Genomic DNA, 27,926 nt, shown 5'->3' with positions numbered 1-27,926 from the left:
TCTGCCATGGAAAATCAAATTCTCCTTTGGTGTTTCTTTCTTCCCACCTTGAGCGGGGCTGTACCGCTCGGTGCAGGCGCACAGGAACCAGAGCCGCAGGGAAGGCATCTCCTTGCAACAGGATCCTGGGGCACTCTATGACTTCAACCTGGATGAGGAACTGGAGATTGACCTTGATGATGAAGCCATGGAAGCTATGTTTGGGCAAGACCTGGCTAGTGATAATGATATTCTGGGAATGTGGATCCCAGAGGTACTGGATTGGCCTACCTGGGTGTGTGTGACTGCAGCAGGGGCTGCTTTAACTTACTGCTTTTTGCATGCTTATGTTTTTAAATTCAAAGTAACGTGTATGCTTAAAGCCCATTTGAAAATGCCTTACTAAGTGCCAGAAGTGCTTAAAGTCATCTTGTATTCTGTAGCAACACTTCTTGATTAAGAATAGCGATGTCTTGTGTTTCTTACTCTGCACTTCCACATTAGTTTTCTTGTCCCTCCCCTGAAAAATGAGAACAGAACTCATCTAGTTGTTCTGATGATACCAATTAGAAATCAAGTCAGTTTTCCAGATGGCTTAGTTGTGTGAAATAACACAGTTGTAAATGTTTCTTCTCCTGCTACTGCTAATAGTGTCCACTCTGCAGCACTTAAATCAGTTTTTCTTAATTTAGTTGTCAGGTATTCCATTCTTTGGGAAGGATGTGGTGACAGCCCTCACTAAACTGTTGTAGAGAGCACTAAAAAAACTTGAGGTGGAAAACAAATGTAATAGCAGCACTTTGTTAATTTTTGGATCATCCATGTTGAATTACACAATCAATTACACAAACTAATTATGATGCTACCTAACTCTGATATGGAAGCAAGTTGCAGGATGCGTATTGAATTTTTCAGAGCACTTGTTTCACTGAAACATCTCAATGAAATTACTGACTTAGGACAGAAATGTAATTATGAAAAATTGACTTGATATTGAGATAAAACCTTGATATTTGCTGACACAAATGGTAATTTTTGTTGCACAGTAAATGTAAAATCTGATTGTCTGAAAGCAAGAAAGGATTCTTTTGCTTTGTTAGCTCTAGTTTCAGACAAGTTCGGAGGAGAGCCAGATATAGACAGTGTTGAATGTGGCAGAGTTACAAATGAAAAGTTACACTGTCAAGAATTTTTGAGTCAATCTAACATGAAATAGGAAATTGTCTCCTCTGAAACTTTGCTTCCAAATGTTTTTCCTGTTCTGAGACAGTCTTCATGATGTCATAAATTGCATGTTCCTGCTTTGCTGTTGTACAAGTCAGCCATATAAATCCCCCTCAGTGACAGAAGTGTGCAGGGACACCCACCTGAGGATATGGGCATGTTCTGTATCCAAGGCGCAGACATACCTTCTGCACAAATAACACTTGCAAATCTTGTTGTGCAGCACGTCTGTGAATCTGAGGACAGAGAAGAGGTGGTGGTGTGTGAGCTGTGTGAGTCCAGCGTGGTGAGCTTCAACCAGCACATGAAGAGGAACCATCCAGGCTGCGGGCGCAGCGCCAACCGTCAGGGCTACCGCAGCAATGGCTCCTACGTGGACGGATGGTTCGGCGGCGAGTGCGGCAGTGGCAACCCCTATTACCTGCTGTGCGGGCTGTGCCGTGACAAGTACCTGGCCCTCAAGAGCAGGTCCAAAACTGCTGTCTCTGAAAGGTGCCTGGACAGCAAATCTGACTCTTGGCATCAACTCCTGAAGGGTTTGGCTGGGGAGAGGAGAATTCTTAGCAGGATTTTCTGATACTTGAAGTCATTCCCTGGTGTTTGACTAATTCACTAAATGCGTATTTAGGGAAAAAAGGTGTCCTGGTTTGTAAGACAGGTGTCTGCTAAGAAAGGCAGGAGCCTCTGTTTGAAATGGAGAATGTAAACCTTCTCCCTCCAAATTATAATAAATTTTGAAATTAAGGGGTTCTCAGGCAAAGATATGGAAAATAGGAATAACAGTTCTTTACTAGGGAAATTAAAATAGAAATACAGCATAACAGGGAAGAACCTCCCAAAAAAAACCTCTGACAGAGTCCAGCCTGACACCCTGTCAGTCAGGGTGTTGGTAGCAGTCCCATTAAACGGTGGCTGCATCCTCCTGCAGTGACAGATGTGGTTCAGCTGGAGCAGTGCTCCTGTAGAAGGTGCAGTTTTCCTCCAGAGGTCCAGTGATGATGTGGAAAAGTCAGGTTTTCCTCTGGGATCCAGTGGAAAAAGGCTGCTCTCATGTTCCAAATCTCAGATTTTATCTAGGTAGGAAAGGCTTGACTCCTCCCCCTGGCTGTAGCATCTCCCAATGGGATGATGGAATTTTATCATACAGTGGGACTCAGTGGCCATTAACAGGAGATATCTCCTGGAGTAAGGGTGGGTTGTGAAAAAAGAACAATACCCCACCTGGTTTTAACAGATGTGATAGAAAAGATACATTTGGTCACATCCTGTATTGCAACTTAAGACAAAAGGTGGATTTGATATTTCTGGTTTTTAAATTAAGAACAAGGAATAATATCTTAGGATGTTGTCTTATTTGAAAACTCTTTATCAATTTTGTCTGACAATTCCAGTATTTTTTCCATGGACCTCTTACACATTAGTGCTGTGAAGTGCTTCCCCCTCCACACACACTTCCAGAAACCTTTTTATCTGTTTCTCTGTTACTAGACTTTTCTGGAATCATTCATAAATACATGTAGACCTGACAGTAAAATTAGACTAAATAGGGAACCAAATTTAAAATTACTGTGTATATTTATAAAATCTTAGAGCCACTCAGTAATTTTCTTTGTTATTTTTTCATACAGATACAAAGGCCAGGCTCCTGACCTAATAGGTAAACAAGACAGTGTCTATGAGGGTAAGTTTTTAAGTTGCACAGGGTTATGTTTTTGTTAAGAGGTATTTTCATGCAAATAAACCTGAAGGTGTATTTTACAATCTCTTCCAGTTAGATACAGTATTTTCATTTTGGGGACTTATTTAGTTCAAATTAAAAAAAAAAATTTAAAAATCGGTGACTTCTTTCCTCTGTTTTTCATGTAAGCAGTTGAAAGGGCAGACACCTAACTTGGGCTTCATAAGGTCTCGTGAGGAGATGCTACATTCAGAACTGCACATACAAAGTCTTGTGTTCAAATATCTTTCTTCAACTCCCTTTGTGGGAGAAATTAATTAGTGTAAGTTAGTGTCCCATTAGTCTTGTTCTTAATTTTTCTCCCTTTGTCCAAGCTGAGAGCGTCCTGAGGGTGGCTTTCACTTTAAACAGGTTATTTCTGATGTGTGTAGAAAACCTTTCCTGGATGGTTCTGTGATTCTGGTTCTTTCTGTAGCTCCTGCCATGACAGCTATGTGATTTACCACATTTGTCTATTTGAGAATAACTGAGTGCTTCAGTACTTAGGGCAAGTCTGTCTGCTGTAGATCAGAGGTGTTCTGATTCTGCTGTGTGTGGAGTGAGACAGAGCAGGCAGATGAGTAAATGTAAACTGACTTTTGTGTCAGTGGTTGGCAGGTGAAGGAAGTGTCTCGCTGAATTGCAGTTAAAGTGGTTTTTCTTTGTTGTTTGGGTTTTTTTTAACTCCCTGGGAATGAAAAGCAGAAGCCTAGGTGTTCAGTTATAACCCATGGACTACTGCATGCTGTTTTGATAAATAGGAAGATAGAAATTTCTAACAACTGTCTTTACCCTTCAGTGCTTTGGAGTACACACTTACTTGTTACCTTGATTTAAAGCACGACTGTGTGCCTGCACTTCTCACTGTATTCCAGGTTTTGGGGCTGTCTTGTGCTGTATGTGATGACCCTTAATATCTGTGTTTTTAAAGAGCAGCTAGTTTGATACTTCAGAGAATCTTCCATAAAACTTCCATGCAGTCTAAAGATCAAGTTGAATAGGGAAGGGCAAGAACTTTGTTTTTCTGATTTACTTTGTTGTGTCCATGTCAACATCAGAAGATGAGTTTTATATGCGTCTGTGCTGTGGATTACAGTACACGTTTCATACCTTCTACTGTTTGGTTTTTAAATCAATTGAAATTATTTCATATTGGAGGTTTTGTAACCAAGTCTCTTTTCTCCAATTCTAGAAGACTGGGACATGTTAGATGTGGACGAAGATGAGAAGCTGACAGGAGAGGAGGAGTTTGAGCTGCTGGCTGGGCCCCTGGGGTTAAATGATCGACGCATTGTACCCGAACCTGTTCAGTTCCCTGACAGTGACCCCCTGGGGGCTTCAGTTGCAATGGTGACAGCCACCAACAGTATGGAAGAAACACTGATGCAAATAGGTACATTTGAAATCCATTTCATTTAAAGAAAGAATGATGATAGTAACAGCAGCAGCAACAACAGTAATAACAACCATCACCACCTCCTCTCCTTTGTACTGGGGTTTTTCTAGAGGCAAGGCAGGAACATCCTGACAGTATTTCCTGTCTGCCACCATGAGGAAGTGGAGACCAACTCTGAATTGTCCTTTTATTATAGGGAAATTAGAGAGAGGAGTGTGAGGCATTATGCAGTGATGAGGTTGAATTTTGCCGATAAAACTGGAAATTAGAGAGAGGAGTGTGAGGCATTATGCAGTGATGAGGTTGAATTTTGCCGATAAAACTTGTGACTATATCGAAAAATAGATGCCAGTAACATGTTTTGCAGAGCCCAATGAGTGGATTTAAGTTGAGACTTAAAAATTGTCTCCTCTAATGAAGAAGGGAATCAAAGGAATTGAATGTGTCAGATTGTGTTTGTCTCTTGGAAAGTAAGGAATAATTAAATTATGGGGCATATTTCAGGAGTGTATTTTCCTCTTGGTTATTATTATTGTAGTTCTGTATGTATGAAATACTGAAAAGTGAATGAGTAACTTAGACTGACTTTGCTTCTGTGCTTACAGCTATATGATAATGTTTTGTTCTTCTTTAAACACTAATGCAAATCAACATTATTTCCAAGGCTGTCACGGCTCAATAGAAAAAAGTTCTTCTGGCAGGATAACCTTAGGAGAACAAGCAGCTGCCCTGGTAAATCCACACGACCGTGTCATGGCTCTCAGAAGAGTGACAGCTGCTGCCCAAGTGCTCCTGGCAAGAACCATGGTTATGAGAGCACTCTCACTTCTGTCTGTCAGGTTTGTGGCATCTTTGGCAACACTTCCACCTTTCCTTTTGTAACCGGTTCTGTTTGACAAGGATGCCATTTCACACTAACTGGGGAAGCAATTCTCATGTCTGTACTTACATAATACTACCAAGAGAAAAGGTTCTACCAGTTTTCTTCTTTTGAACCAAGGGATTTGCTGTCCATTTCCACAGTGGTTCCAGCTGCAGCCTGGCAGCTGGCCTGGAGTCCCTGGGATTGACAGACATCCGCACTTTGGTCCGCCTGATGTGCCTGGCAGCAGCAGGGAGGGCAGGCCTGTCCACAAGCCCTTCCACAGTGTCCAGCCCCACAGAGAGATCCAGGGGCATCCACAGCAAAACCAGCAAGCCCATCTCCTGCCTTGCCTACCTGAGCACTGCAGTTGGCTGCTTGGCATCGAACACTCCTAGTGCTGCAAAGCTACTAGTGCAGTTATGTACGCAGGTAGGACTTTGGGACTTACTTGAGACTCCTTTGATTATCTGTGCTTTTTACCTTCGCAGCTGGAGTGAGACTGCCCTCAGTTTGAGGATCTCCCTAGAGTCCTTTTTTATGGCTTTGCACAGGGATATGTTTGTTTGTTGGTAAAACTCAAGTTACTATATGTGTGATTGCTGAGTACTCTTTTCAAGTCAGGAAAATGGATGTGCTTTTTCTGTTCGTCGAGTTTTTCTGTTAAGGTTTTGGTTTTTTAATTGAGTCAATTCTATGTAGAGAACAGAATTAAAAAAGAAAAATCTGTAAAACTATGCACAATTTGTACAATTGAAAATGTTTCTAAATTTGATAGTTCTGTTTGTTCTCATTATTTATCATCAATTATTTATTTTCAGAATTTGATTTCTGCCGCAACTGGTGTGAACTTAACAACAGTTGATGACCCAATTCAGAGAAAATTTTTGCCAAGTTTTTTAAGAGGAATTGCAGAAGAAAACAAACTTGTCACATCTCCAAATTTTGTGGTCACTCAAGCACTTGTAGCATTGTTGGCCGATAAAGGGGCCAAGCTGAGGCCAAACTATGATAAAGCTGAAATTGAAAAGAAAGGTATGATACAACTTTGTTTTAGAATATTAATCATTAGATCTTCAGTTCCTCATTTGTTTATAGGGAGAGACTTGCTAGAATAGTGTATAAATAGATACACTTTTAAAAATGTACAAAACTTGCTTTAATCAATGGAATGTTATGGTTTATGACACTCATTTTACTTAGAAATGCAGTCTTATTCTCTAATTGCATTGTTCACCACTACAAAATATAGTCTGAACATGTGTGTATTCAAAACCACAGAGCTGAGTCATTGGGCTTGCTTGTGCCTCCTGATGAAATCACAGAACAAACAGCTGATTGCCACTACCCAAGTGCTGTCCTGTGTCTGAGGCAGAAATCTGTGCTGCCTCTGCTCTAAGAGGTCAGGGAGGCACCAAGCAGCAGCTGTGCCTCCCCACAGTCTGCTGCTGGGATAGAGAGGGAAGGACAGGTGACAGTAGCAGTGACAGGTCTCTGTCAGAGGAAGCTTTTCCTGTTTACAAAGCACTCACTCTTTGACCAGCCGTTTTCATATGGTGGGATTAAGGCTATTTGGAATTCTGTTGTTAAGGTCCTTTTTGTGAAAGTGGAGCTGGGGTTATTTTACTCTTAGTACCAGAAGAGTGTGTTTACTGTAATTGACATGATTGTAAGGTTGTGCTAAGATGCTCGTTGATCTTTCTGGAAACGCTGGCTGTGCTCACGTGTGTACTCATCTAGGCATCATCTCACTGTTTTGTCTGAGCAGGTTTTATTGCCCATTTGTATGCCCATCCTTGCTATGATCCCTCTGCTGTAGGCCCTCTGGAGCTGGCGAATGCGCTGGCCGCGTGCTGCCTGTCGTCGCGCCTGTCGTCGCAGCACCGGCAGTGGGCGGCGCAGCAGCTGGTGCGGGCGCTGGCTGCGCACGACCGCGACAACCAGAGCGCGCCGCAGACCCTCGCCGACATGGGCGGCGACCTGCGCAAGTGCTCCTTCATCAAGCTCGAGGCCCACCAGAACAGGGTAAGCATGACTGCCCTGCGCAGCAAAGGGAAACTGCGCTGGCGTCACAGTGCTGCTTTGCACCACTTAATTAATTAGTGAGTCTCTTCTGTCTTCACTCAGAGCCAGGATTAAAAAATGCACGAAATAAGTGAATTTTTTCGTGTTTGGGCTTGGTTGTTTATTAGATCTTATCTAAAGTACAAAAAGTTCAGCAACGCTTCTGGCTACCAGCTAAAAGTGAGCAGAATGGAGATCATCTAGCTAGGCGGTCTCTTAAAGCTCAACAGTCTCATAGAAAAACAACACCTATATTATTTATACAGTAATTTGACGACTATAAGGCGCACCATTTTGACTAAAATTTTCCCCTGAACACGGAAGTGCACCTTATAGTCCAGTGCGCCCTATATAATGCACAAAGTTGCGAAACTTGCCAAACTGGAAGTGTGAGCTGCAATGGGGGGGCGGTGCCACAGGAGCACCGAGTCACGAGGGGGGCGGGAGCAGGCAGCTGCAGCTGGCGGGAGCCGCGCGAGGAGGGAGGGAGTGAGTGAGTGAGCTACCATCAGCCCTGACCCTGGCGTGGGGGGAAGAAGAGGCTGAACTGTGCCGACCAGCATCGGGTGGGAGTGCCTGGGCCTGCGGCAGCTGTGGCTGCTGGACAGGGGAAGTCGGGACCCGTGGCCATGCGGTGGTAGCCAGGAGCTGCAAGCCGCGCCAGCCGGTGCTGGGGGTGGGCGTGAGTGCGGGGGCCCGTGGCATGGGGGAGGGCACCTGGGGCTGCGTTTAAAGGCTATGCCAGTCTGTGAAAAATGTTTGCAAACTGCCAGTAATTCGTTACTTTGTTGCACGTGGCACAGCTCCTCTCTGCAAAAAGAATGTGTGAGCGGTGAGCCCAGCCGTGAGGCGGGGCAGCACCATGGGAGCTCTGAGCTGCGAGGAGGGGCAGGAGCGACCAGCACCCGGCCAGTGGTGGCCGCACAGGGAGAGAGGGAGCGGGCAGCCCCCGGCCAGCAGTGACCGTACGGGGAGAGAGGGAGCGGGCAGCCCCCGACCAGCGGCGGCTGCGTGGGCTGAGAGGGACCGCCTAGGCCCCGCTCCCAGCCCCTGCAGACTGAGAGGGAGCGGGCAGCCCCCGGCCAGCAGGAGCTGCACAGGGAGAGAGGGAGCGGGCAGCGGCACGCCACCCCAAGCCATGGACAGTCCCGAGCCGCCCCGAACCACAGCAACCCCGAGGTGTGAGCCGTGGCCACCCTGATCAGCAGCAACCACGGCTGCCCCGAGCCCCGCATCGCCAGCCAGGGGCGGGCGGGAGTGTCAGACCCCGTGCACAGGGAGGGTGCTTGGGGCTGCGTTTAAAGGCTACACCAATCTGTGAAAAATGTTTGCAAATTGAGCACCTGCCAGTTGCGCGTGGCACAGATCTTCGCGGCAAAAAAAAAGTGGACCTTATAGTCAGGTGCGCCTTATACGATCTACAAAGTTGCGAAATTTGCCGACTCCCGGGGGGTGCACTTTATAGTCCAGTGCACCTTATGGTTGTGAAATTACTGTACTTTTAACCCAATAACCAAATTCCTGTGACACTAACACAACACTAGTGTGACACTAACTGACCAACCAGAAACTACTGTCTGAAACCATGAAGAAGAAGGCAGATGAACACCGAAAGAGACACAACCCCAAATCCTCCATTTTGTCCCACACCTATTACTGTATTATAAAAACTCAAATTTAAAACCCTTTACCATGTGAAATCACACACTTTTGTTTAACTACACACTCATGATTTTAATTCCATCACTCAGATTTGGAGGCATTCTTCAAGGCTTCAGGTCAAAAGCAGTGTTCTTCAGGGGGTCAGTGTCAGAAAACACAGAAAACTCCAAAAACCTAAGTTTTTGGGATCCAACAAAGTGACTGAAATGATTTCCCACCAGAAGTAATTTTTTGGAGATAAAGTTATTGCTTGATGTAAATTATGGCACCACTGATGCACAAAGATGTGCAGCTTTTTTGAGGTTTCAGTTGTCATGAAAATGTTCTCATGATATATAAAGTCATCAGGATCACTCTGGATGTTTCCTTAGATCTTAATTTGCATTAACTTTTCTGTCATAGTAATCAGGGTATTTCTGCAATATTCTATGCAATAGCTGCCTGTGGAGTATGGGGCTGTATGAAATGTGACATCCCTATCAAGCCTGCTTAATTACAGTAAATAATGCTGTAAAAGTAGAGAAATAGATCTAGTTTGGTTTTTACAGGGTATTTCAATCACTGTCTCATTGGTTAGTGTTTGCTTAATATTAGTGAACAAACATACCTGAGTTTTAAATTCCGGTTTTGCCATGATTGTTTTGGTATTTGTAGGTCATGACATGTGTTTGGTGCAATAAAAAGGGACTTTTGGCAACAAGTGGGAACGATGGCACCATCAGAGTGTGGAATGTGACAAAGAAGCAATACTCATTGCAACAGACCTGTGTGCTCAACAAGCTGTAAGTTGATTCTTTACAACAGCCAGATATTTAATTTAAACTGTAATTGTGCAAGATAGTGCAGGGTTGGCTGTTCTCATTATCTCTTGTACTTAGAATCTCTCATTTGTTTTCTGTTGCTGTGTTTATGCTGTGTGGCATGCAAAATGAATTAAATAGTGTAAAACTGAAAACAGAACTTAAGTGTCAACCTGGTAAGAGTCTTTATGAAAAGGATCATGTTAATGCTGTTTAAAAACGTCCTTAATTAGTTGATACAAGGAGACATGGATAAATTTAAAATTATGTGGGACTGTCATATAGCAGAAAAGTGAATATCCCTTAATGGGTTCCTATGAACAGCTCCAGCAAATAACGTGATCATTGCAAATCTGGTAATTTGATTCAAGTGTGAAAAAAGAATTTTGACTTCTGAGATACAGGAACTAAATGTAATTCTGTATGAGTGTCTTGGAAATACTTTTGTCATTTGGGTGTGTTCAAAAAAAAAAGAAAGCAAAAGGAAAGATTAAAATGGTATTCTTTAGGTGAAGCATCGATGAGTTGAGCTTGGAAGAATGAAGAAGCAATAGTGAACTACCAGGTTGTTCTGTGGCAGTTTTTTTAGTGGTTGGCTTAGTTCTTGTTTGCTTGCTGCTGTTCGATGTGGCTTTAAAAGTGACAACCAGAATGATACAACAATATTATAGCCTTCATTGTTCTGGTACTAAAGGCAGTAAAAAATGGGGCTGTTGTGTATGATCTTAAGGGCAATTAAAGGTATCTGCAGAGTTAGGTAAAGCAGACTTTAAAATGGATTTTTGGAACTGTTTAACAAGATTCTAACAGGAGGAAGAGTTTAAAGTAGAATTGATAGCAGGATGTGTCTCTTCTGTTTCTTATCCAAGATATTGTTTCATTTCATGACTTCCCAGAAAATTTTCCCATTGCTGAAGATGTTAAATATGAGAAATAAACAGATAAAGGTAAAGAGTTTCCATTTGAAACCTGACTGGAAATTTCTTGGAAATAAGTAGTATCCCATTCTGTAATTTGGAGTGGTTTTCAAGGGACTGTGGTACTGTGAGCAGAAAAATATATTGTGTAAATCTGCTGCAATGGCAGGACTCCAGGTTCTAGCTCAGATATTTAATGAGTTCCAGGTTTTCCTGTTTGCTTAAAGGAAATGCCCTCTTAATTCTAGTCTTTTATTCTATTACAGAGAATGTGACTCTGAAGAAAGTCTGGGGTCACCCAGTGACCTTAGTTTATCTCTTGTTTGTTGGAGCATCAGTGGCAAGTACCTAGCTGGAGCTACAGAAAAGATGGTGAACATCTGGCAGGTCAATGGTACGTCCTGAGCTGCCTGGGCATGTCCTCCTCCAGCGCACTTCTGGGGGAGCTGCCAAGCCACTGCATGTTTGTGTACCCCAGTGTTTCACTGTCCAGTTGAAATGCCAGCTCCTACAGTGTCTTGTGAACCTGTTTAGTTTGAGAAAGGCACTAACCCCAAGTGGATGTGGGATATACATCTTGGAGAGGGAGATTTTTAATCCCTGTAATTAGTAATACTGAGAACTTCATTCCATTGCTTTGCATTATGAGAGTCACCAGTTACTGTGCCTGTGGTAATAGACAGTCCCCAAGAAAAGTATAAATGTACTGGGTACTGAAGAATTCAGCTTCCTTCCTTAAAAAAACTGCCTGAATAGAATGATAATTGAGATTTGTTACCTGGATTTTGTGTCTGCATAGATGAGCGAACCGTTGCTTTGTATTCTTGCCACTTGGGTGAATTTGTTGTATGTCATAGCTCTCAGTAAGATCTCTTGATTTTTTTTTCCCATGGAAAGCATTGTTGTTTTCTTTTCTTTATAAAATTGAAGTAGCTTTATCAAACTTTTTGATCTCCTAGGAGGAAAAGGCTTATTAGATCTTCAGCCTCACTGGGTGTCTGCTCTGGCCTGGCCAGAAGAAGCTCCAGCTGCAGCATGGGCAGGAGACGCTCCAGAGTTGTTGTTAATTGGGCGCATGGATGGATCTCTGGCTCTTATTGAGGTTGTAGATATTTCAGCCATGCACCACCTGGAACTGGAGCACTGCTACAGAAAGGATGGTAAGAGACTGCATCAGGATTTCAGGATTTGAAATTAAAACTCTGAACACACTCCCAATTTTCATTAAGGAAGTTTATAATAATTTTTAATTACTGTTCATGGGGAGTGATTTCTGGTTCATGAGAACGGGGGGAATCTCTATCTGCACCCTGATTCCCCCACAGCAGAGGCAAACACTTTGTAGTACCCTGGTAAAATCCTGCCATCCCTTGCCATTGTGGACAGTCAGTAGAGATCCCCTGCAGTGACTGCTCTGTCTGCAGACAGCAGGCACAGTGTCATTTGAATTCCTCAAGGATTGCCATTTTTCCTTTATAGTTCCAGTCTCACAGGATATCAAGTAGCACATATTTAGTGGTATTGTGTGGTTTTGCATATTGCTTCTTCAGGAAACCTACAGATTTTTTTTTTAATTTTTTTTTTTTGGCGGAATCAAGTGAAGCAATATCTACTTGGCTAAGGAAGGCAAGTTGTTTTCAGATCATTTCTTAGAAACCTATTTCAGATACATGTATAAGATTCAGTCTGCCCTTTTTCTTTGACCTGGTATATTTTTTTGCACTATGCCAGGAATATAAATTCAATTATTTTCATAAAAAGAGGAATGAAAAAACTAGTACAAAATAATCTCAGCAGCTGTCATTACAGTGACACTCAGTTTTATCTCTACCATATGAATTCAAGAAAATTTTCAGACCACAATATGTTAAATGACCTTGGTGGGGGTAGACCTTGCTATGCACTTCATATTTGAGACAACTGCACTGCAGAAACCTCTTTGGTGGGAGTGAAGTTCACCTTAGTTTAATGAACGTTTGTGTTATCTGCTCACGCAGTGTCTGTCACGTGTCTGGCCTGGTTCAGTGAAGACAGACCATTTGCTGTTGGCTATTCAGATGGAAAATTGCTCTTGGGAACAAAGGAGCCAACTGAGAAAGGAGGAGTCGTTCTCATTGATGCACATAAGGTAGAACTGGTCTTGAACTAATGTAGAATTTTTGTAGGTAAAACCTGTTTAAGCTGTTCTCTCTATTAAAAGCTGTTTATAAATACTAGTGCAGATTATTATTGCACCTATTTCTGATACACATATTAACATAATGTACTCTAAAGGAACAGTCTACCAAATGTAAAAATAAAAAAGGAAAGATAAACTTGATACTCTCTTTGCTATCAGAGACCATGAAGTGTATGTACCTGCAGTGACAGAAGTAAATTACAGTAATTTCACGATTACAAGCTGCACCGATTATAAGCCGCACTGCCGAGGTGTCAGCAACGTTTCATTTTTCCTCCATATACAAGCCGCACCGGATTGTAAGGCGCACTTTCGTTCACAGTGAGGATCCATGTGCAATTTTCACAAAGTGGCCAATTAGTAACAGAACTGCGGGAACGTGGGGTTTACTGGCTCAGGGCCGTGCGGGCTCAACCCGGCCCCCCCGCCGCGGGGCTGCCCGAGCCCAGCTTGGCTCCCACCTCCCCTGCCGGGGAACGGCCCTGGCCCAGCTCGGCTCCCGCCTCCCGTCCCGCAGAGCTGCCCCAACCTGGCTCGGCCCCGCTGCCACAGAACTGCCCTGGCCCGGCACGGCTCTCCCCTCCCCTACCGGGGAGCTGCCCCGGCCCGACTCGGCTCCCTTACTCCGCTACCGGCCCCGGCCCCGCTCCCCAGCGGCTGCTGGGGGTGGCCCTGGCCCTGCTCGGGACCACGCAGGCTCGGCTCGGCTTGGGGCTGCCGCGTGCTCGCATTTCCAGTTGGAAAATTTCTGAACATTGTTCATATATAAGCTGCTCCGGTATACAAGCCTCACTTCTGGGTACGGAGCAAAACTTTTGTCAAAATGTGTGACTTATAATCGTGAAATTACTGTAAGCACGCAGCTGTGCGTTGACTGGATTTAAAAGACTACAGTAATTTCACGACTATAAGGCTCACCGGGTTATAAGGTACGCTTCCGGGTGTCGGCAAATTTCCAAACTTTTGCCAATATATAAGGCCCACCGGACTATAAGGCGTAGGTTTTTTTTGCACCGAGGATCTGCCGCCGGCTTCCCCCGCGCGGTTGGTGGCTGCAACCCCACCTCAACTTGACAGCCATGGGCCCCCCTGCACCTGGCAGCCGCGGCACCACGGGCCCTGCCTCCACCTGGCAGCCGCAGCCCTGCCAGCTCCCCCCGCGGCTCACAGCTCACACTTCCGGGTTGGCAAATTTCCAAACTTTGTCCATATATAAGGCGCACCGGACTATAAGGCACACTTCTGGGTTCGAGCCAAAATTTTAGTCAAAAGGGTGCCTTATAGTCGTGAAATTACTGTAATTGTTTTACTTGGTAAAAATGTTCATAATACGTTTTAATTTTGATAATGTCATATGTTTTTGTTTAGCTTCCTGTGCAAAGCAAAGATTTAGAACCTTTACTTAGTCAGTATGTACCAATGAGTCATTAATAGTCCATGAATTATTTGTCAGATTAGGAGCAGAATTCCTCAAATCTAGGTGTAGTAAAAGCATTTTGAGTGCTTCCTTGAGCTGGTCTGGGTGTGTGAAGCAGGACAATCATAGAAGGGAGCATGCTGTGGCAATGAATCTGTACTTGCCTTCCTACTGTGGGCTGTCTTCCTTTCCTGCCTCAAACCCAAAGATACATCTGGGGACAAATAATCAAGAAGGGTTTGTAGTGAAAAGAAAACATCTTTTTCTATGTTTCCCTTTTTGTTTCTTACGGCAAACTTTTTTAAGTTTAATGGTTCTGAAATGTATCGGTATGACTTCATAATTGCAACTCCCCATCTGTGATTTGTGAGAATATAATATTAGTGTTATTAGTAATTAAAAGTTCCATTAGCTCTGAGAGCTCCATTTCCTCCTCATCACTGTGTTACTTCATAGCAGCTTTTCATTTTTTGCAATCCAACAGGATATGGTTGTCAGTATGAAGTGGGATCCAACGGGTAAGATCCTCCTGACCTGTGCCAAAGAGGAGACCGTGAAGCTCTGGGGGTGTCTAGGGGGCTGCTGGAGGCGCCTGCACTCCCTGGCACACCCAGCCCTGGTGAATGGCATTGCCTGGTGTGCTCTGCCAGGGAAAGGAGCCAAGGCCCAGCTACTCTTGGCTACGTGAGTCACTGCTCCCTTGTTCTTTCTGAAGTTCTTCTGCAGGTCTTTTCTACCAGTCTGTAGCAAAGAAAAAGGTTGGGTTTTTTTAAAATAATATTCCTTCAGTAAGTCAGTTGCCATCAGATTTGTGAAGCTCCAGAATTCAAATAAACAGAGTGAACCTGGTTGTGTTACCAGCTGTTTTCTCCATGTCCAGTGAGTGCTGGTCCTGTTGGAATTTTTTTGCTTCATCCAAATATTTTTTCTGAGAATATGTTGTTAGTAGAAATGGAAAAGCTACAGGGTGTGATGAATAGGAAAAAAATGCATTTACCCATTGGGAACAGGCTTTTCTAGTTTAGATCAATTGATGCAATGTAGTTTTATAGGAAGGTAGTGAAGACTACTGGTATTTAAGTTAATACCAGACCAGTGATATTTTGTTAGCTAATATGTTTCTTTTGTTTTTATGATGTCACCTGACATGTTTTAGGGGATGCCACAATGGTTTGGTGTGTGTCTGGACTGTTCCCCAGGACATAGTGATCACATTGCAGTCCAGCTCAACTTGCTCAGAAGGATGGTGGGAGCAAGAAACAAGTGCCAAGGTAAAAAGAGGAAACTTGGTGTGTAGGTTTATGTTACGTTTGTGTACGCATAGGCATTTTCTGACCAGGAAATTGAAACGTTTATTTAAGATTAGGGCTGAAGTTTATATTTTGATCTGTTTTCTTTCCTTTAAAAGTTGGTCAGTTTATCCTAAAATTTAGTGAGAGTTCAAAGTTTTTTTGTAGATGAAGAGTGAAGATTATTTTCACCTACATAAATTGTAATGTAGTCTTTGATGTTGATGGCTTTTTGTATGGGGAGGAAAACTGATAACGTAATCAAGATATTTATAAAATATTGTCATAGTCCTTGGGGTTTTTAAATTATTTAATGGCACCTGGCTATGTGTGTGAATATTCAGTATTTATTGCAGAATACAGACCATGTATTCTGTCCTGCTGCTTCCTTTCCTGGAGGCAGTGCAGTGTTCCTTAAAGATGCAATTGCTTGCAGGATGGCTACAGGAAGGCAGTGGAGGTGAAGTGTGTGTTCCAGCTGAGAGGACACATCACTCCTGTCCGCACCGTTGCCTTCAGTCCTGATGGGCTGGCCCTGGTGTCTGGGGGCCTTGGGGGCCTCATGAACATCTGGTCCTTACGGGTAAGATCCTTTTTGCTGTGCCTTGGTTCTCCTTCTTTGGAAGAGTATCAGAAATGGTCAGGGTATCAGACCAGCCTCCACCCCCCCACGTTTTAGATACCTTAGAGAAAGCGTGGTGTAAAATAATGTTAAAGCTTTATAAATAATAAAATAGAAATTGAAATGACACTTACCATTGAAGTACTTTATGCTTCAGTATTGATTGACTCTGTAGGTTTGGTCACGTTAGTTAGGCTTTGCAGAAGCAGCCGCTTCCTTTGTAGTTAAGAGCAATATTCTCTTGAGGACTCTTTAAAGAACCAGATAAAGTGGATAATTAAACACTTCTAAATCCTTAGTTATATTATCTCCTTAATATGATAAAAATTTCTGCGTTTAGTTTTTGCTTTTAGGTAAAGCAGTTCAGTTTTTCAGTAGGTATTGAAAGCTTGTGAGAGTATCATCCCTTAGGAATGTGTGTGCACTTGAAACAGAACTGTAGCTGGTCAGGTCTGCACCTGACCCCAAGTCCTTCTCTCCCTAGGATGGTTCAGTGTTGCAGAGTGTTGTGATAGGGTCTGGAGCTATCCAGACTGCAGTGTGGATCCCCGAGGTTGGAGTAGCTGCCTGCTCTAACAGATCAAAGGTGAGACAGAAATGTTTCTGTGTGTTTTCTGGCCCTATGAAAACCAAGATGGTTGGTGATAAATCAGTGGAGCCGGATGACCCAGCTTTGTGAATTGTTAACTTGTGCCGTGTTGTGTACTGCTGTCGCACAGGACGTGCTGGTGGTGAACTGCACCTCGGAATGGATCTCCTCCAACCACGTGCTGGCCACGTGCAGGACGGCGCTGCGGCAGCAGGGAGTGCTGGGGTTGAACATGGCCCCATGCATGCGCGCCTTCCTGGAGCGCCTGCCTGTCATGCTGCAGGAGCAGTATGCCTATGAGAAGGTACTAGCCATGCACACCTGCATCTCCTGCCTGCCAGGGCTCTCCCTACAGCTCAGCTGCTCACAACTTTCACCACTGAGCCCACTTCCCTGCATTCCACCTGAAATACCTTCAACTGGTCTCAAAGCTAGTAGTCTCCTAATTTGAAAATACTTAAAATATTAGATAAACTTCGATTAAGGAGGAAGGTATTGTTCTGCAGGACTAACTTTTAAGGACTGGTGTATTGAAGTGCTTGATGAGTGTTTCTAACTGGTGTTGCCTTTTTCTCCCTGCTACCCTGCAGCCCCACGTGGTGTGTGGGGACCAGCTGGTTCACAGCCCCTACATGCAGTGCTTGGCGTCCCTGGCCGTGGGGCTGCACCTGGACCAGCTACTCTGCAACCCCCCCGTGCCCCCTCACCAGCAGAGCTGCCTCCCTGACCCCTCTGCCTGGAACCCCACGGAATGGGCCTGGCTTGAGTGCTTCTCCACTACCATCAAAGCTGCTGAAGCCCTGGCCAAGGGAGCTCAGTTCCCAGAGTCCTTCACCGTCCCAGACCTGGAGCCTGTTCCAGAGGATGAGCTTACTCTCCTGATGGTAAAAGTTGATGTGTTGTGCACGTGGTATGATGCAGTGAACATCTCTGAACTGTAAACATTTATATTTAGTAACATAAGCACCAGTAATAAGTGTAAGTTGGAATATACTGTTAAGATTGATTTCTGTGTGTGTGTATAATGAGTGCAAGTCAGTTGCATATTAAAATACAAAACAACCCAAAAGTATGATAGTAATTTTCATATGTGATAGGAAGAAATGCAGAACTTTGTGGTGCTATTTTAAGAGTAACATTTTGTCACATTCCCACACCAAATGATTTTGTTAGTGTCAATCCAAAATATAAATTTTTGATTAGGAATTTTTTATAAGCAAGCTTATAACGTTTCAAGCCGGTGTTTGCAATTGAAACTTCAAAGAGCCTTATGCATCAGTAAGTAGAAAAAGATTACTTCATCCTGAATTTAGTTTTTCTTTCATTGATTTGGGTCACAGGTCATGGATAACAGTGTCATTGCTAGTCTGCACACATTTGCTGTTATTGTTAAATTGTTAAGAATAGTTTAAATATTGTTCTTAGGAAAATATGTATTGTATAACAGAAAAATACCATGCATTTCTTGAGCTGAATGTGGTAAATGTGGCTTTTGCTGTGTAGGATAACAGCAAGTGGATCAATGGTATGGATGAACAGATCATGTCGTGGGCTACATCAAGGCCAGAGGTCAGTAAAATTGCTAGTTTGAAAGGTTTGGGGTGTTCTGGAGGGTTTTTTATTATTTTGAAATATGGCAGGCTGTTGAAATTGCTCTTGTTCTGAAGGCTTATTTCCTGCTCTTCCCTAGGACTGGCACTTGGGAGGCAAGTGTGAGGTGTACCTGTGGGGAGCAGGGCGGCACGGGCAGCTGGCAGAGGCTGGCAGGAATGTCATGATCCCTGTGGCAGCACCCTCCTTCTCCCAGGCCCAACAGGTGATCACTGAGAGCCACTCATGCTTTCATCGTTTGCCATCTACTGTTTGTACAGCTTGTCAAAATCCCTCTCTGAATGTCTTTTCAACTTGTTGGTTGAATTTACTCTATCTCAAAACATGGGTTTCACTAGAAAGGAAAGCTTAAATTACTTGACAAATTCAAACCAAGAAGCCACTGAAATCTGACAACAAAGAATTATTTCATATGAGCATGATTTGAAAATACATACACAACTTTAACATAATACATGTGGCAGTTTTGCTTCCTGAAATAACATTGACTTGGTAGAATATTGTCTTCATATAATTGCAAAGAAAACAAATTAAAAGGAGATGTTGCACTGTAATGCAAGTATTACAGCACTGCTGCATTTAGCATATAATTTATTAACGTTCCTTCATGTCTTTCTAACCTAGGTGGTTTGTGGTCAGAATTGTACTTTTGTCATCCAAGCCAATGGCACCGTTTTGGCTTGTGGTGAAGGGAGCTATGGGCGCCTGGGACAAGGGAATTCTGATGATCTTCATGTCTTAACTGTCATTTCAGCACTGCAAGGTAAAACTGCTGGGTTTGAGAGGAATCCAGTGATGGAGCACTAATAAGCATTTTGGTAGTTAGTGTAATTGTTTCTGCTGATGCTCTTGTTGCAGATTTACTCCATAAAACATTGTAGTTTTTAATTTAAAATGTGAACAACTAAATGAGATCTTCATATTTCCTTGAGATCTAAATAGCAGTTTGTTAAAATTCCTTAATTTTTAGAAGGCTTCAGGGACAACTGCTCAAATTAGTTTAACTTCAAAACTAATGGCAGAATAGAAGTCCAAGTTCTCCATAAGAAAACAAAGATTTAGTTAAAAATCAAAGTAAATCAATTGCTGTAAAAAGAAACCTTTACTGCAGTTTGTTCCTTTCCCCAGACCTAATTGGCTACCACAAGGCACCTCTGGATAAATGTGTGTAAGAGTCTGTTATAGGTGATGCTGAGCTTTACTTTCTGTCTTGTCTTTGCAGGCTTTGTTGTGACTCAGTTGGTGACCTCATGTGGGTCTGATGGGCACTCCATGGCTCTGACAGAAAGCGGGGAGGTGTTCAGCTGGGGAGATGGGGACTATGGCAAACTGGGCCACGGCAACAGTGACCGGCAGCGCCGGCCCCGGCAGATCGAGGCTCTGCAGGGAGAGGAAGTTGTGCAGGTCTGACTGCTCCTGTCCCCTTCCAGCCCTGGGGGTCCTGTGCTGAGCAGCTGCATGGGAACAGCAACTGCTGCTGCTCTGGGCTTTAGGTGCCAAGGGGATCATCTCCAGTTCAAGGGTGTCAGCGCCACAGAGATACTCATCCACACTTGGTGCTGGAGAGGACTGAAAGAGAGAGAGCGCAGAGGAAAGGGGGGATTTAAAGATGATCAAATGCAGACAGGATTTATAAGCTCCCCTTTGTCCTTGTCAGGTCCTGGCCATAACTGGCCCCCAAGACCTCCTCCTAAGTACTAACAATGCACAAAACCATATTTACTTTCTTCTGGAGGTTTCTTCATTAAAAAATGAGGTAATCACACAGAAAATTCTTCATGCAAATATCCTCTAGTCCCCCTCCATAACATTGCCATTGAAAAGAGTTAAGAGAAGAGTTGCTGGAGGAACAGTATCTCTGTTTTAGCTCTTTAACAAGGAGTATAGTTTAGGGTCAAGAAAGGTATAACATATGTACATGTAATAGTCAATATAAACTCCCACCTAAATCTAAAATGTGTGTAAAAATAACACTTCTTTTACTTCCAGATGTCATGTGGCTTCAAACACTCAGCTGTGGTGACAGCAGATGGCAAACTTTTTACATTTGGAAATGGTGATTATGGTCGATTGGGGCTTGGAAATACTTCCAATAAGAAACTTCCAGAAAGAGTGACAGCGCTGGAAGGCTACCAGATTGGCCAGGCATGGTTTATCTAAAATTAGCAATGTATCTTAGTTTAAAACTCATGTTTTTAACGTATTTAAGTGTTCAGTTTTAGTTTTTAACCTTGGTTTTTATTTTGATTATGATGGCAGAATTTGACTATGCATGATTTTTAAAATACAGTAATTTCACAACCATAGGGTGCACCGGACTATAAGGTGCACCCCCTGGGAGTCGGCAACTTTCGCAACTTTGTAGATCAGATAAGGCGCACCGGACTATAAGGCGCACTATTTTTTTGCAGCAAGGAGCCGCACAGCGTGGAACAAAGTAACGAATTACTGGCAGGTGCTCAATTTGCAAACATTTTTCAAAGATCGGTGTAACCTTTAAATGCAGCGCCAGGCACCCTCTCCGTGCAGCGGGCCCCGGCACTCCCGCCCGCCCCCGGCACCAGCTGGCATGGCTCACAGCTCCCAGTGCGCAGCGGCACTGTGTTCCGGCTTCCCCCCAGCCGACGGTGGCGCCGCTTCTCAGCGCTTTCCCGTGGCGCTTTTTCGCTGCTTTTCCGTGCTGCTTTCTTCGCCACTTTTCACTGGTTTTCCATGGCACTTTTTCGCCGCTTTTCACCGCTTTCCCACAGCACTTTTTTACCACTTTTTGGCGCTTTCCCGGGGCACTTTTTCGCCGCTTTTCCACGTTTTCCCGCGCCGCTTTTTCGCCACTTTTTCGCGGCACTTTCTCACAGCGCTTTTTCGCCACTTTTTGGTGCTTTCTCTGGGCGCTTTTTCACCGCCTTTCGGTGCTATCCCGGGGCGATTTTTCGGTGCTTTCCCGGGGCGCTTTTTTGCCGCTTTTCCGTGGTGCTTTTTCGCGGCGCTTTCTCGCCACTTCTCGGCACTTTCCCGCGGTGCTTTTTCACCACTTTTCAACGCTTTCCCGGGGCACTTCTTGGTGCTTCCCCGCAGCCACGACACTTCCCCCCGCTTCTCCCCGGCCGGTGGCCGCGCTGGTTCCCGGTTTCCCCCGCCCGGCGGCCACGGCTCCCACGGTTCCTGACTCAGCTCGCGCTTCCGGGTTAGCAAATTTCTGAACTTTGTGCATCAGATAAGGCGCACCGGACTGTAAGGTGCACTTCCAAGTTCGGGGGAAAATTTTAGTCAAAAGGGTATGCCTTATAGTCGTGAAATTACTGTAATTACTTTCCTGACTCTTTTGATCACCTTTGTGAAAAACTACCTATGTTTTTAACATTTTAACATTTCAAGATGTAGGCATTTTTAAACATGAATTCATGAGATTTTCTGTATTTTTAAGCAGGGAACATGTGTGCCAAAGGGTAATATTATCCTTTGGTTCTGTGAGCTGAGAGAAAGCAAGTGTTGAAAAAACACTGCTGTACTTTTTCAGTCCTTAGTGCCTTTAAGACCTTCTAATAAGCAATGGAAGTTGTAGTGGTTTTACAGGGATAGTTCATTTTTAAAACACAGTTTTTCTTCTTACAGGTAGTTGGTATGTTTGAGTCACTAAGTCAGCAGAAGCAGTGGTAGTAACATTATTTCTCTCTCCCAGGTGGCCTGTGGCCTCAATCACACTGTGGCTGTGTCAACAGATGGCTCAATGGTTTGGGCTTTTGGAGATGGAGATTATGGTAAACTTGGTTTGGGAAATTCCACTGCAAAGTCCTCACCACAGGTGCGATTCCCAGGGAAATGATTCCTTGCAAACTTTGAGTGCTGTCAGCGGTGTTGTACAGTATTGAGAACATGATTTCCAGATGTCATTAATTCCATGGCTTTATTATACAGTCTGGCACAAATAATTCTGATGGCACATTATGCTGAGCCTGCTGCTCTCAAGAATTTAGTGTACATCACAGTGGCTGTGTCCCAGTAGCAGTACAAATACAAATAGGGAAAACCTAAGACTTATCTTAGAGGAGAGAGATTTCTTCTTTTGGAAACTGGGGAGAAGGTTGTTTACACACCCTTATATTTCTTCCCATGCCACTCCCCCTCACTCCCTGTAAAAAAATGGTATTTTGAGTCATCATACATAGAATAAGGTGTTCATTCAATTAAAAAAAAAAACGGTGTTTCTGTTTCCTGTATTAAAATAATCCTACAATGTGTGTGCTGCAAAGTGAGAATAAAAAAAATTTCTTTTTGGAAGCAGGAGTTACAGATTAAATTTGTGTTTGCTTTTTGTTCATATCCTTGTAATACTATATCTGGTTTTCCTTTCCCTTTACCCCATAGAAAGTGGATATTCTTTGTGGAATTGGAATAAAAAAAGTTGCCTGTGGAACTCAGTTCTCTGTTGCATTGACAAAAGATGGTCATGTGTATACTTTTGGCCAAGGTAAGACAAACTGCTCTTTGGACATTTCCATGTATGGGCTTGTGCAGGTGAAAAGGAAGAACATTAAGACGTATTTCTAAGGCTGACCTAATACTACTTCTTAGAAACATGTTGCCCTAATCTAAACTTCAAAGCTTGAACAAAGCAATTTTAACATACACCTGAAATCCAGATTTATAGCTCTGTCTAGTTTAATCTCAGAATAACCTTTCATTTTACTAATTTAATTTTTGAAGAGCATTTTCCTAAAACTTCACTGAATTTCACACATCCAAAAGCATTGGGTTACTTCAAAGTTTACATTGTCTAATTATGCACGTACTTGCAGGCCTTTAACAATCTGAGCAGGAGGATTTCCACTGAATGAAACATGGGGAAACTTCTGAAGTCAGCTACTTTATGTTTGCTATAAACCCATGCATTTAAATCTAGAGGCCTTGGTTTGGTAGACTTTGGCCTTGTTTCAGACTGACCATGGACACAACAGCTTTAGCAGGATAATGAGCACTGTAGGCAGCACAGGTTTGCAGGGAGCACCCAGCCCTTTATCCCTGCAGGGCTCCCTTGTGTCCCAGGCCCAGGGGACACAGACCTGCTGTGTGTCCCTGCCCTGCTTGCCCTGCACTGAATCCCCCTGTTCTGCACCCCCTGCAGCCTGTGCTTGCCTTGCAGATCGGCTGATCGGGCTGCCCGAGGGCCGTGCCCGCAATCACAACCGGCCGCAACAGGTGCCACTGCTGGCTGGGGTGTTCATCGAGGACATCGCCGTGGGCGCTGAGCACACGCTGGCCCTGTCCTCCACAGGAGATGTCTACGCCTGGGGCAGCAACTCCGAAGGCCAGGTACGTCCTGCTCTGCTCCTGCCCTTTGGGGAGGAGAGAGCCTCGCTTTTCCTTCCCTCAGGATGATCATGTTTTAGGCATTTTCCATTATTTTCTTGTTCACTCTCTCTGCCCTTCTATGGTAACACTTTGAGAAAGCACTCAAAACTTGCTACCCAAATTACTCTAACCCAAGCTTTTTGGAAGAATTGCAGAATTTCTCCTAATTCTTAAGTTGTCATCGTCTTTTCAACATAGTAAAATTTATGGTTGATGTCAATCAGTTTTGAAGTCTTTAGATGCTTCCCATAATGGAAATGCAAATGAACCTTTTTAATGGAGCAATTTTTTGAAGTCAGAAAGAAATTTAGTAAATGAGGAATTCTCTTCCTTCAGCACATACATTATTCAAATTCTTCAACTGCAGGCTGCAAATTTAAGAAAGAGCCTCTCAATGTATTAGCTACTGTTGTTTCAGGAAATTTGGGCAAACTTCATTCTGTGGTGTCTTAGGATAGAGTTTTTGAGAAGGCTGGTTGAGCAAGGTTTTTGGAACAATTTTTGAGGAACTTCTTTGAGGTGTTTTTTTTAAAATTACAGTAATTTCACGATTACAAGCCGCACCTGATTATAAGCCACACCTCCGGGTGTTGGCAACCTTTAGGTCTTTGTCCATATATAAGCCGCACCTGATTATAAGCCGCACTGTCGTTCACATCGAGGACCCGCGTGCCACAAAGTTGCCAATTAGTTACAGAATCGCAGGATCGCGAGGTTTACTGGCTCGGCCCAGGGCCGGACGGGCCCGGCCCGCTTGGGGCTGCTGACAGGGCCAGGTGGCCCAACTCGGGGCTGGCCACCGCTGCCAGGCTCACTCGTCCCGGCCCGGCGCTGCCCTGCGGCAGCGGCAGGCGGGGACGGAGGCTCCCCACCTTCCCCGTGGGCTGCGGGGCCGACAGGAGGGAGTCCCCCGCCTCCCCCTCCATGCTACCGGCACGGAGCCCGCCTCCACCCGCCATACAACAGAGTAACCAATTTGTAACAATCGCGCAATCCCGGGTTTTACTGGCAGGTGCTCGACTCGGCACCTCGGCTTCCGCTTCCGGGTTGGGAAATTTCAAAACTTGTTTCTTATATTGGCCGCTCCTGAGTGTGAGCCGCATTTCCGGGTTGGGATCAAAATTTTAGTCAAAGTGGTGCGGCTTATAATCGTGAAATTACTGTAACTTCACGATTATAAGCTGCACCTGATTATAAGGCGCATGTTACAATACAGAGTGTGATAAAAGGTATCTACTCTATCACCATCTGTTTAGAGTGGGGGCAGTGATCCTTATCTCCGTGGGATATATTCTGCTAATGGGCCATCCATTGAAACCAGTAGGGCATTGTTCTTTATCTTTTCACAACCCATCCTTCCTCCAGTGAGTCATTTTCTGCTAATGGCCCATTGAGTCCCACTGTGGGACTGATAAAATTACTGCATCCCATTGGAAGTTGCTCCAGCCAGGAGGAAGAGCCCAACATTTCTTACCAAAATAAAAACAGAGGTTTTGGGACGCTAGGGCAGCCCCTTTCTCCACTGGACTCCAGAGGAAAACCGAATTTCTCCACATCACCACTGGACCTCCGGAAGGAAACTGCACCTTGTACAGGAGCACTGCTCCAACTGAATCACATCTGTCACTGCAGGACAACTGCAGCCACCATTTAATGGGACTGCTACCAACACCCTGCCTGACGGGGTCAGGTTGTACTCTGACTTTGTCAGGGTTTGGAGTTTGTTTCTTTGTAGTACTGTATTTCTATTTTAGTTTCCCTAGTAAAGAACTGTTATTCCTAATTCCCCTATATTTACTGAAAGCCCTGTGATTTCAAAATTATAATAATTTGGAGGGAGGGAGTTTACATTCTCCATTTCAAAGAGAAGTTCCTGCCTTTCTCAGCAGACACCTGTCCTCCAAATTAAACAGCAACTTTTCGTTCTTTGTCCATATATAAGCTGCACCTGATTATAAGCCACACTTTGGGTTTGGACCAAAATTTTAGTCAAAATGTAGCGGCTTATAATCGTGAAATTACTGTACTGTACTTTTGGTTTTTTTTCATGTGGTACTTCATATTTTTGGAAGAGAAATGATAGTGTAAAAATGTAGAGAAATTCATTCTGAAAGCTGTTTATATGATTTTCCTTGTGGTTTGAAATACTGGTTTATATGAAGTGAGGAAAAAAAATAGACTTTTTTCATACAAAATTTTTAATGTACAGAATATGAAGTTAGGATACGATATGAAACTCAGTGAAAAGTCACAACCGCTTCAGTAAACATTCTCTTTACACAAATGGTGTTTTTATAAACCAGCATTTACATTGTAGAGCAAAAAAGCTGTATAAATAGCACAGAGGAGATGCAGGAGCTTTGTTGTCTGTGTATGAAAGACTGCAATACAGGACTTAGCAGCATGGATCAGATCCTCAGTCTGGGAAAGGTTTTTCAAGAAGTCTCCAGCTGTTTTCAGGTCTCTTTGGCGCCTGGATCTGTTACTCCTGTTGGGTGCAGGTGCAGTGTTTTGTCAAAAATAAAAGGTGAAAATATATATATATACGGCAGATACTTTTTATGACATGATGTGAACAAATAGGATGTTTTAGCATCTGCTGTGAGTTGTTGCTCAGAGAGCTGACTGTTGTCTCTGCAGCTGGGGCTGGGCCACACGAACCACGTGCGGGAACCCACGCTGGTGACGGTGCTGCAGGGCAAGAACGTGCGGCAGATCTCGGCCGGGCGCTGCCACAGCGCGGCCTGGACTGCGCCACCCGTGCCCCCCCGCGCTCCAGGTGAGCTCTTCTGGCCTTCCCTTCCACCTGGGCTACCAGTGCCTCGAGAACTTGTCAATGCTTGGGACAAAATTGGGTTTGTTTTATAGCCATGCCTTGTTTTGTTTGATGTCCGAATTATCTTACTCTCCATTTGGCTTCTGTCGTGGTTCAAATCCAGTAGGCAGCTGAGCACCATGGAAGCTCCTGCCAGGAAAATCAGCTTCATGCCAGCCAAAGCAATGCAGCTGCCCCTTCTCAGACAGTGCTTGGTTTCTGTTTCTGTGGCAGGTGTTTCGGTGCCTTTGCAGCTTGGTTTACCTGATGCTATTCCACCCCAGTACGGGGCACTGAAGGAATTGAGCATTCACACAGTGAGAGCAAGGCTGAGACTGCTGTACCATTTCTCTGACCTCATGTACTCTTCATGGCGATTACTCAACCTCAGTCCCAATAACCAGGTAAAATTCCATTTGAAAACCTGCCTTGCCTGTGTTGTTCTGCTAGAGAGTTTCTGACCAGATCTAGATGGACCTTAGTAACAGGCTTTGTAACTTTTTGGTAAAAAATAATAAAAGTAATTCCAGAATAAATCAAACTTTGTGAAAGTATTGCTTTACATTTTCACTTATGCTATCACTGACAAGTCAGTGTTCTGGTTTCCGAAAGCTTACTAACCTCAGAACTAAAATCAAGTGCTGAACTATTTCTTGGAACACTGAAGTGGCAGTCGGGGTTTTATTCTGTAAAGAATATTGCTACATTGCTTCTGCCTCTTGCTCTCTTGCAGAACAGCACATCTCATTACAATGCTGGAACTTGGGGGATTGTGCAGGGCCAACTGAGGCCCCTGCTGGCTCCTCGGGTGTACACCCTGCCCATGGTGCGCTCCATCGGCAAAACCATGGTGCAGGGCAAGAACTACGGGCCCCAGATCACTGTGAAAAGGATCTCCACCAGGTCAGTGCTGCTCTCGCAGGCCTGGTTAACCTCATGTGCATGCTGGCATAGATACATTGCCTTCTGCTGGTCATTCTGAGCTCTCTCGTGACCAAGTGGCTCAGAGCCTCTTCCTGAGTGTAAGTTATATCTGTGGCTGTGTCTCTTTTACCAAAGGGGTCGCAAGTGCAAGCCCATTTTTGTCCAGATTGCAAGGCAAGTGGTAAAGCTGAATGCGTCAGACCTTCGCTTACCCTCCCGTGCCTGGAAAGTGAAACTGGTTGGAGAAGGAGCTGATGATGCAGGTGGAGTGTTTGATGACACCATTACAGAAATGTGTCAGGTAGGTCTGGGAATATTTTGGAAATGTGTAGCAGGAATGTGTCACAGTGCAGTCTCAGGAAAAAAAACATTGTAGCTTGACATAAAGGTGGGTCCTGAAATAAACATTTCTTCACTACTTAAAATCATCCTACCATGTTTACTTTCTCTCAGTGTTTCATATTAATTTGTAAGGAGTAGTCATCACTGTGGTGAAATATTCTGTTTTGC

At 44.1% G+C, this 27,926-nt stretch overlaps 1 protein-coding gene across 7 annotated transcripts in view; it reads left to right on the top strand.

The window, feature by feature from the left end:
• HERC1 (HECT and RLD domain containing E3 ubiquitin protein ligase family member 1) overlaps positions 1–27,926 on the top strand; it is a 95,780-nt gene that overhangs the window by 63,914 nt on the left and 3,940 nt on the right. For 4 of the 7 annotated variants that reach the window (XM_033071136.2, XM_033071139.2, XM_033071137.2 and 1 more), the window contains 30 exons: positions 54–274; positions 1,427–1,695; positions 2,832–2,884; positions 4,113–4,313; positions 4,981–5,155; positions 5,340–5,610; positions 6,000–6,213; positions 6,947–7,203; positions 9,559–9,686; positions 10,888–11,015; positions 11,581–11,781; positions 12,619–12,749; positions 14,702–14,901; positions 15,374–15,488; positions 15,943–16,089; positions 16,613–16,714; positions 16,848–17,021; positions 17,308–17,601; positions 18,221–18,286; positions 18,408–18,533; positions 18,953–19,091; positions 19,551–19,732; positions 20,318–20,473; positions 22,008–22,130; positions 22,694–22,796; positions 23,469–23,638; positions 26,318–26,456; positions 26,727–26,896; positions 27,226–27,395; positions 27,552–27,717. In XM_033071136.2, the coding sequence (XP_032927027.1) occupies positions 54–274; positions 1,427–1,695; positions 2,832–2,884; positions 4,113–4,313; positions 4,981–5,155; positions 5,340–5,610; positions 6,000–6,213; positions 6,947–7,203; positions 9,559–9,686; positions 10,888–11,015; positions 11,581–11,781; positions 12,619–12,749; positions 14,702–14,901; positions 15,374–15,488; positions 15,943–16,089; positions 16,613–16,714; positions 16,848–17,021; positions 17,308–17,601; positions 18,221–18,286; positions 18,408–18,533; positions 18,953–19,091; positions 19,551–19,732; positions 20,318–20,473; positions 22,008–22,130; positions 22,694–22,796; positions 23,469–23,638; positions 26,318–26,456; positions 26,727–26,896; positions 27,226–27,395; positions 27,552–27,717 (4,991 nt within the window). The remainder of the gene's footprint in view (positions 1–53; positions 275–1,426; positions 1,696–2,831; positions 2,885–4,112; positions 4,314–4,980; positions 5,156–5,339; positions 5,611–5,999; positions 6,214–6,946; positions 7,204–9,558; positions 9,687–10,887; positions 11,016–11,580; positions 11,782–12,618; positions 12,750–14,701; positions 14,902–15,373; positions 15,489–15,942; positions 16,090–16,612; positions 16,715–16,847; positions 17,022–17,307; positions 17,602–18,220; positions 18,287–18,407; positions 18,534–18,952; positions 19,092–19,550; positions 19,733–20,317; positions 20,474–22,007; positions 22,131–22,693; positions 22,797–23,468; positions 23,639–26,317; positions 26,457–26,726; positions 26,897–27,225; positions 27,396–27,551; positions 27,718–27,926) is intronic. The other 3 variants (XM_042779661.1, XM_033071138.2, XM_033071135.2) reach the window with 2 other exon arrangements.

The sequence above is a fragment of the Catharus ustulatus genome, chromosome 12, assembly GCF_009819885.2.
Source record: "Catharus ustulatus isolate bCatUst1 chromosome 12, bCatUst1.pri.v2, whole genome shotgun sequence".
Classification (NCBI taxonomy): Eukaryota; Metazoa; Chordata; class Aves; order Passeriformes; family Turdidae; genus Catharus; species Catharus ustulatus.
This window is presented reverse-complemented; position numbering and strand designations above follow the sequence as displayed.